This window comes from Artemia franciscana, chromosome 10 (genome assembly GCF_032884065.1).
Source record: "Artemia franciscana chromosome 10, ASM3288406v1, whole genome shotgun sequence".
Taxonomy (NCBI): domain Eukaryota; kingdom Metazoa; phylum Arthropoda; class Branchiopoda; order Anostraca; family Artemiidae; genus Artemia; species Artemia franciscana.
The window spans coordinates 37,447,620-37,457,763 of record NC_088872.1 but is presented as its reverse complement, the minus strand read 5'-3'; the positions used below and the strand labels follow the sequence as shown (position 1 = coordinate 37,457,763).

The window sequence follows — 10,144 nt, the reverse complement described above, 5'->3', positions numbered from 1 at the left end:
GGGTTAGGGCACTCACTCGAACCAGGTTTGTTCTAGAGCATAATAAAATGTATTTAGTTTACCTCCTTCAATTGCAATATTTCTTGATCTTCTAATAGAGCCTCGAAACGATAGTTTTCTTGCCATGGATTTTGGCTGAGTTGGAGTTATTTTTCGATGAGGCTTAGTCTGGGGAAATTTCGAAAGCAAACGAGGTTTGGTTGATCTTTGAGTTCGCTGAGATAAATACCTTTCTACTTCAGGATTCAAATCTGAAAAAAATAAAAAATCAGATTATAGTCTTCAAAACATAAACGCTGAGCAAATGCACTCGTGTAATACTATGAAACTTTGGCATAATTCACATATACCTAAACAACGCAAAACCAGGGATTGATGAACTTACAGGACTTTATCTCAGATCTTGGATCCTCCTACGCCTTTGTATTTAGTAGGTTTCTGTGGTACATTCGTGTACATTTAACATGTGGTACATTTAAGGTACAATGGTAATTTGGAGGGCAAATTTATGTTCTGCCTAATACTTTTGCTAAATATATGTGCTATTCACAAGCTGTGTATTTTGCCCAATTTGAGCTTTTGGCATACCAGCATATCTATCCATGAAGGCAATTAATCGTGATCTGAGATCACGAAAACATTATTTACCAAAAAAAAAGATGCCATTATTTTTTTTTGCATAAGTATTACCAACACATTATTTGATAATTGCTATTGGTATAAAGCAATGTTTTTAACAATGATATCTCTCAAGACACGGATCACAGTTATTAATGGTTTAAAAACTACATTTTCCTTTTTACCTTTGTGAAGTGACGTAACCTCAACTTCAAATAGGGAATACGTGCTACGTTAAAAACAAAAGAAACTTTCAACTACTGAAAGTTATTTGCAATCAATAAAACTTGACCTATAAAAAGTAGAAAATCTCTAAGCAGAAAAAACTAAACATAAGTTTTAAATATACAGCTTTATTACTATTAAAAGGAATGCTACTAGGGAAAGAGCCGTGATCCATAAGCCAGTGCAGTCAAAGGGTCATAAATAATGTGTTCTTAACCTTATGACTCAAGATAGAGAAAAATACAAAATAAACATTTACCCAATGCAAACATTTTGCTAAACCTTTAATTAATTTTACTAAATTTTACCAGATTTTTAATTAGTTTTTTTTTATTAAATGTTTTTAATCATATTTGTAATCCTCAGACTCATAAAAAAACTGTTAAAGTGAAATTAAATAATGTGAAAAGCAATGTCAGATCAAATCAGCTTACGTGAGAACGGAACTCAGTGTCGCTCATTATCTTGTCCCAATTTTTTCACATTATTTTAAAGCATCTTGAGCCTAAATGCCTAAAAATCGCGCATGCAATTCAATCCGGTTCAACTCGACTCATTTAATTCAATCTGCCTTCAACTCACCCCCATTTAACTTAAGCCAATTGAAATCAACACCATCCAATTCAACCCCACTTAGTTCAACTCCCATTCAGCTCAATAGTAATTTTCAACGGCTTACTCACAGAGTAATTACCATAATCATTTTAAATTGGCAGATGAAATAAACATTTTAACTTTGAGACTTATTAGCAGACATACTCCTGAATTTAGTTTTGACTCCTTACATCATTGAGACGTCAAGCATGCACTAAGTAGTGGTAAAATACCCTTAGACTAGACCTATATAACTTACGCCCCTTAAGAAGAATAAAAACGACTGTAGAGTTCTTAGTAGCTAAGTTAAATACTGACCTCATGTTCCATTCATATACTCCTAAAATAGCTAACGCTACAAACTTTTCGTTAAGTTAAAGTTGTTTTCTCAAATCAAAAGGGTTCGTGTGCATTAGTTTACAATTGTTACTGTCTTTGAATTCACCTCTAGCTTAAATACGCTCCTCACTTTTGACAATGGTGCCTCATCAGAGATTGATGAAGCACCTATAGCCCAAAATATCAAAAAAAGCTCGAGCAATGATTATTCGTTCTTCCTTCACAATTTCAGGATAACTTAAACCAACTTTATTAGACGTCTTTAGAAATGAGATAGCATTAACTCACTTTGAGCCTTCAGCCAAAATGCCAACGGTCTAACTTTCACCATCACCTTCTTCTCCTACCAAGACAACCTGGAAATTAATGCTATACTAGGCTAACTACAAAGAATGCCAGGAGTCTCTTGCTTCCTTTGACTGCTTGAAGATACCGCAATACCTTTGTGCAATACTTTATTCTTCATTTTAACCAGTACATTTATTGTTCGGCATTTCTCTTTATCTAAATGTACTGACCTTGAAGCAGCACTTGCTGCTTTGGATTTTAACTGTTGCTGCGTGCTTTGTCTTTTTTATATAGAGACATGCTCGTATTAGCCTAAAACTATTGTAATGAATAGACTTGCTCAATGCTTCTATTTAAAGCTGGCTTAATGCAAGAGAATCCATTAACTTACACTGGTTATGGCACTTTTACATCATAAGAACCCAATAGGAAAGCTAAGTTAGGAAGAAGTATTTAACTAGTGAAAGAAGATAGCTGCATAAAAGAGCAAGAGTCTAGGGAAATGGATGGAGAACAATAACGACACACGACAATGTTAAGCGATCTTCGGTTCCAGTGGTCGCAGAGGGATGGAGAGGGATGCATTTCGTAGCCCGAGCTCCAACTAAGAAACCTGAAAAATTTCATCCCCCTCCAACTTTTCCTTCATGGGGAAAATCTGGCCGAAAGTTTCGACTCGTCAACCCCAGCCCCCCTTTAACGTTGTCCGATCGGGCTGAAATTCACAAGTTAAGGTCCCCTAGGGCCCAGGAGCTTATCAGCGAAATTTCAGCTCGATCCGATAACTCCTTCCCTGTTTTTCCAGAAACCACGCATAGCCACTTAAAATTCATTTACTTTTTTTTCCTAGACGCCTACAGGTCACATCCGACATCGGATCTGGGTGTACGAAGACTCATTTGATGCGGAATTCTCCGAGTAATTTTCCTGGAAAGTTTCGTAGGAAAATCTTAACCCCCCGAAAGTTTCGACCCTCCACCCCCCCCCCCCCCCCCCCCCTCCCTTTTAACGTTGTCCGATCGGGCTGAAATTCACAAGTTAAGGTCCCCTACGGCCCAGGAGCTTATTCGCGAAATTTCAGCTCGATCCGATAACTCCTTCCCTGTTTTCCAGAAACCACGCATTAGCTACTTAATTAACGGATTTCTCTCCATAAGAGCCCATGTTAATTTGAAATTTTTAAAAGTTATTGAGAAGTTATATTTACACACATGCAAGTGTTTAGCTCAGTCGGTAGAGCGTGGGACTCTTAATCCTCGGGTCAAGGGTTCAAGTCCCTTACGGGCGGTTTTTTTTCACAACATCAAAAAAATTTTGATAACACCTGGACAGCTTATCATTTGAGAGATAACAGAATATTAGCTTCTTATGAGCAAAAGAAACATTTCGGTCATTCTATCTATTTTTTTTTCTATTTTATACAATGATTTAAAAGCGGGGGGGGGGGGGCGGCAGCCACCCAAGTTCCTCTCCTAATTCCTGTACGAGGAGTACAGGAATTATAAAATTACATCCACCATGGATTGTAGAAAAACGTACAGAAATAATATGAAAAAAACTAGTAATTAGTAACAATGAAGTCCCCCCACAAAAAAAACCTGTACAAAAGAGTCGGGGGGCGGCAGCCACCCAAGTTCCTCTCCTAATTCCTGTACGAGGAGTACAGGAATTATTAAATTACATCCACCATGGATTGTAGAAAAACGTACAGAAATAATATGAAAAAAACTTCGTTTTCTTAAAGAGTTAAAGAGGCTGCATCCCAAAGTCGAACCTTAAAACGTACAGGAATTAGAAGAGGCAGTTGGGGGGCTGCCGCCCCCCAAACCCCTAGCTTTTAAAGACTCTTTTGTACAGGTTTTTTTGTGGGGGGACTTCATTGTTACTAATTACTAGTTTTGGCGCAATGGTTCTCCTGTCCTCTTGTGTTTAACATTTTTCGAAGTTATTCCATTATTCATTCATTTCAATTTTTTGTTAATTAAAAGAGGGCCTTTCCGAAGCCAAAAGCGGGGGGTTAGCAATAAAAACAAAAAACATGTACAAAAGAGTCTTTAAAAGCTGGGGGTTTGGGGGGCGGCAGCCCCCCAACTGCCTCTTCTAATTCCTGTACGTTTTAAGGTTCGACTTTGGGACGCAGCCTCTTTAACTCTTTAAGAAAACGAAGTTTTTTTCATATTATACATAGAGAAAGAATGGCTTGTTCCAAATAATTCAATTATCACAAAATATTGCTAGGGACACAACAGCAGACCGGCACGAGGGCAGGAAGAGGATTTCCCTCTTAGAAAGTTTCCAATATCACAGTAATTTTTTTCTCATGTCCCCATTCAAACCGAGCCTAGGTCTTAACCAATTAACACTTACGACATTCGGTGAATATTCAAAAACGACTTTGGACTTATGTGTTAAAACTGGGGATAAAAAATATAATTACCTCGTGCGATTTTCCACAAGCTATACGAGTCCTCTAAAGTTTTAGTCAGTTTTTTACCAACATACGAGACACAACGACGAATTTAGTAACAATTAGACGTAAGAAAAACACCATGGATAATTTTTGCTGACCACGAGAAAGGGTGGCTCCGAAGAATAGAATAGAGAAAGAATGGCTTATATCAAACGCATAACTTAATACTTACGTTCTGGAATACCTTCTTCTTGGCTTCCAAGAAAACTGAGATTTGTTAAACAAGTGGTGCTTATGAAATCGCGGAAATTTCCAAGAGTGACTCTACAAAAATAGAAGAGAAGAGTTATTTTCAAGCAGACTCCAGACGTTCATCACAAATAAAATTTACCGGAAAAAAAGGATAAAGGTTACACGATCTTTAACATTAGAGTTTACAATTTGCATAAACCTAGTTTCAATATTGAAGAAACTTCGCAAGCTTTCTTTTCTAACAGTTTTGGATGATTTCTATTTCATAAAACATTGGACAATTTACCGAAAATGTCGAATTTCAATTTCCAAAAGCTAATACTTGAGTGTCGAGAAAATAAAACGAATATTTTCTAATAGTCAAAATAAATCAAACAATTATTTTGTTTCGTTTTGTAGAGCATTTATTTTTGCGAGGACACAATTCGAAAAAAAAGAGGCAACAAAAGATACAAATGAAAATAAAATTTCGTTTATTTAACCAAAAAATGTTCGAATTAAAATACCTATGTAACTTATGCCAGAGGAGTTTAGCTTTGCCATCATTTAAAGGCCTAGGCTCACTAATATTTTCAGAAAAGCTAGACCCAATCAATAAGTTAAACAATCATTTTCCTGACAAACTTTATTTCATACATTACAAAAAGCAATAGAGGTGGGTGAATAAATCTTTCTGAGGTCAGCTCAAAAATCAAATCCTGAAACAGTCTGAAAGTTTTAATCACCTACCTTTATCGCTTATCTTTACGATATTAAAGAAAGTTTGTCCAGTAAGCGATTGTTTATCTTAAAGCTACTTTCTATAAAAAAGATTGTTTACCTTTATTTTAGTTGTTCATATTACCTTTGTAGCTACTCTGTTTAGTTCTTTAAGGCTTACTGTCTTTAATACTATAAAAAATGAGAGTTAACTATTTCCATTCTTGTCACAAAGTTTTAACCTACACCACAGCTTACATACCAATATACAGTTATAAAAACTCCTATCTTGCCCATGAGAAGCTTTTGGTACAGAGCTCTGAGCTTGGCGCCTCCTCCAAGCCCGCGCTTCGACGCGTAGATCGTACTACAACACCATAGGCGGGAACGCAATTTTGTTTTGTTGCTTACACAGCTTAGATACCAATATTGGTATCTAAGCTGTCGTGCCAGCTTCCTGTTTCCAGCCGCTAGCATCGCTACCGCGCACTGTGTCCAAAAATAAATCGAGTTTTCATACCTGTATTGGTATCTAAGCTGTGACCTACACCTATGAAACTTAATAGTTTTGAACTAACATACCTTGTACCATTGATGTATCCACTTTTAAGTTTCTTCAAAGTAGAAATCAAGGCGACTGGAATATTTCCCTGTTCCAAATGAGTTTCACGGATCACAATACACACGAGAGGTCTCCCCAGCATATTCTGCCAGCTCGATTTGAGAAAGTACAGCTCACTTTTAAACGTGTCAATCATAAGCTCATAGTCAGAGGCAATGTAAAAATGACGCTGATCCGTAAGCTACAATAATAAATTTGATTAGCTCTATAACATTAGTATCAGTTAATAAACAAGCCCTGATAAATGATTATATGTAGTCAAATGCTAAAGCAGAATTAGCTAAAAGTTCTTAGTTGAACTTTCTTTGAGTAATGACGCTAAGGATCTTTCAAAAAGTTTTAGTTGAGGTTTAGTTCAATATTACAAAGCTTTTTTAATTATTACTTTACATCCTCAGTTTGCTGCAGCACACCAGGTATCAGCATTCTTTTGTCCTTTTTCATGCCTCTTTTTAACAGCATAAAGTGATTGTAGTTTGTCTTTGTGTAACGTTTATGTACTTTGTGAACATCTCAGTTTTTTTGTTTCTTAGTGTTATATCGAGTATGTTAATTAATACATCTATGTATATGTTACATAGGTCAGATATTCGTATATGTATGTATACGTATACAGCTTATCACTCGTGGATGAAAAAATCCATCTCGGAATTTTTTGTCTGTTGTATAATAGAATGGCTCTGAGGTCTTTATAGTCATTTACGAGCTTATACACTAGTGATCCTTATAGTATTGACTATATAGTAATGACTTATAACTAGTGATCCTTGTGCACTATGCTGATTTTCAGAAACATAGTAACTTCAAAAAAGTTTCAGACAGAGAAATTCAGCTTTGGACAAAACAACAATTCTGTAGCACTGGTTAAAGCTTGACTTTCAAAATTGTTTGTGCTACATATCCAATTCATAGGAGGGAGGACAGATAAGCCATTATTTTGACAAATAATTCAGTAAACTTGGCTCAAAGACTACGCTAATGTAAACTACCGCATAGCATTACAATAAAAATTGAGGCCACACCATTTAGCTATACACTCCAATTTCCACAATTTCTTTTCGTACTAAAACCCACAAAAACAACTGTTTAAAAAAAACAAAAAACTCTGAAATGTTCTCCCACTCCCCTAGTAAAATCACAGAACTATGTAATATGCCCTTTAGTTTTAAGAACAATAAAATCTAACCAAAAATACAAAATCTACAATCAGAACATTTTCTTTTTTCTCAGCAGAGTAACATAGGTGGAACTTATTCCCTAAGGGAGAATATGTTTCAAATTTAGCTAAACAGAAATCTTTGGGTACAAATCATCGAAAAAAGGATTAGCAGAAAACCAGCATACCTGAGGAGTGAACGCAAATTCTTGTCCTTGCAAGGTATATAATTTACTGCTACTTAATATACCCACATCTCTTGACTTTCGTCCCGTCAAACTTAATTTCTTGCTGTTCCCTGAAAAAGATAAAACAAAAGATCAAAAATTTATGTGAAGAAAAAAAACGGATTCCACGAACTGGAAATTATTAATGTAACGAAATCCAGGAACGAGAGTGCACTTGTAAAATTTGCAACTTATTGCAAGAATGTCCATAATTTGAACAAATCTTCTGGATTTTACTATAAAAAATACTTATATATGCTAAAATAGAAAATATCAACAGAGGTGAAATTCTTTGTCTATTTGATTATATACATAGTATCAAAACTACTAAATTTTCGATAAAACGTCTTAATTAGTCAAAATTAACGTTTTAAAAAGGATGGTAACAGCAGTGCTTCCACTTGTAATATAGAAAATTGTGGTAATTGGCTGGATTTTTAGGAAGGTGAAAAGGAATTTCCGATCAAAGATCGGGATGAAAAGATTGAAATATTGTTGGCCTAAACCCTTTTTATTTAGAGGGAACATTGCGGACGTAATATTTCGCCAGGTGTCAAAGAATATTTTCTAAATAATTCGATGATTGTATGATATTGCTAGGCACACAGCAGCACACAGGCACGCGGTCAGGATCAAGATTACTCTCTTGAAAAGTTTCCAATATTGCAGTAATTTTTTTCTTTCTTTCATGTCCCCATTAAAGCCGAGCCTATGTCTTAACCAATTAACACTTTACACAACGTTCAGTGATATTTCAATATTTTGGAAAACGACATTAGATTTATGCGTTAAAATTGAGAATGAAAAATATATTTATCCCGTGCAAACTTTCACAATCCGTACAGGACCTCTAAACTTTTAATCAGTCTCCAACTAGCATACGAGACACAATGAAAAATTTAATAACAACTATATGCGAATTTTTTTTAGTAAAATTGTAGCAATACAACAGAAACTAGTACAGTTTTTAATAGGACGTTGTTGTTCTTAAAGATTTCCAGCATTTCTTTGAGCTTCAAAACTATAGAAATGGCTCTTCCATTGAATCTTTCCACGAAGTTGAGACTAGTGAATGTCTTATAGCCTTTACCATGCACTCAAGAAAAACAATAAAAAAGAGTATTTTAACGTTATTCCGAAAATTTCAAAATAACTTCCAATTTTTCCGTTCATCAAACCTTCTTTGTGTTCATCCTAGACAATACAAGGTAGATTTCTTAAATATGAAGGTATAGCTAGACATATGTGATTTGCTAAATATTTAGCTGCCAGCAAAGAAACAAGATTATTTAGTGAGATTATTCCCACCAGTGGTATAACGTCCCACCAGTCGAATAAATTGTGTTATTTTTTATTTATTTTTTTTTGTTATTATTAGTGATTTGTTAGGATTTGTTCATAATAGTCATTATATAAATGCGCAAATATGTGTTGGTGTGCGCACATTGTTGCCAAAATGTGCGCGTTCTCTGTTGAATGAGAAAGAATGAACATACTTCCACCGAAACGCAATGGAATTCTCCGACGTGTGCGGTTGTTATATGTGCTTAGCTTAGTTTTCCTTTTTGAGTGGTCTTTTGTTAAATTGTTGATTAACTGGAGTGAGGCTTTTTTGTTGATTGATGATATTAAGTTTAAATAATTTACTTGATCTTGCAAGCAGAACTAAACTGTTAGAGGAAAATCCTTTTGATATACTGGAATGCATGAGGGATATGAAGGATGATTCTATACCCACATGCAGTAATGTACCTTTTTCTAGTTTAACTGCAGAGGTTTACTTAGTAGCATTGATTTCATAAATGATAAAATTAATAAAAATAAAATTGAAGCTTTAGCGGTAAACGAAACTTTCTTAAATGATAGGAATATTAATGATGTAATGTTCCTTGATTATGATTTTGTTCATGAGAGTAGAAAACACCATCAGCATGGTGGATTAGGATTTGTCATAAGAAAATAGTTAAAATCGAAAATAAGACGAGACCTAATGATTTGGAATGTAGAAATGATTTTTGAAACGTATATTCTGGAATGTGAAGTTAATAAAAAATCAACAATTATGATATCTTTATATCGCCCACCTTCCGGAAGCATAGATCAATTTTTGATGCAATTTGAAATTCTATTAAATAAAATATCACAAATGAATAAGCAAATATTTATTTTTGGTGATTTCAACCTAGACCTAATGAAAATTCAAGCAAAGCAAAATGAATCGAAGATAAGAGAATTTTTAGAACTAATGCTTTGTCAAGGACTGCTCCCATCATGTCTGATTCCAACTCGAATAGATGATAATGGAGCAACATTAATTGATAATATTTTTTCTAATAGTATTTGTTTTTCAACTTTTGGGTGTAAACAAAGCACTGGAAATGTTTTATAAATCATTTAATGATGTTTATAATGATATATGTCCGAAAGTTAAAAGGAAAATACCCTTATTCTTCCGATCAAGTTTCATACGGATCTCTCCGCTCTAAGCGTTTTCCACGATTTCCTGTTTCCCCCTGCAACTCCCCCAATATTTCCGGATACGGCCGGAATTTAAAATAAGAGCTCTGAGACGCGAAGTCCTTCTAAATATCAAGTTTCATTAAGATCCGATCACCCATCCGTAAGATAAATATACCTCAATTTTCACGTTTTCCAAGATTGCCGGTTTCCCCTCAAACTCCCCCCAATATCACCGGATCTGGTCGGCATTGAGC

The 10,144-nt window shown here is 35.1% G+C and overlaps 1 protein-coding gene across 1 annotated transcript in view; it reads right to left on the bottom strand.

Moving 5' to 3' along the window:
* LOC136032158 (probable phosphorylase b kinase regulatory subunit alpha) overlaps positions 1-10,144 on the bottom strand; it is a gene marked incomplete in the record, with an annotated part of 128,621 nt that overhangs the window by 66,960 nt on the left and 51,517 nt on the right. The window contains 4 exon segments of the mRNA XM_065712341.1: positions 63-251; positions 4,707-4,798; positions 6,008-6,228; positions 7,392-7,501. Coding sequence (XP_065568413.1) covers positions 63-251; positions 4,707-4,798; positions 6,008-6,228; positions 7,392-7,501 — 612 coding nt within the window.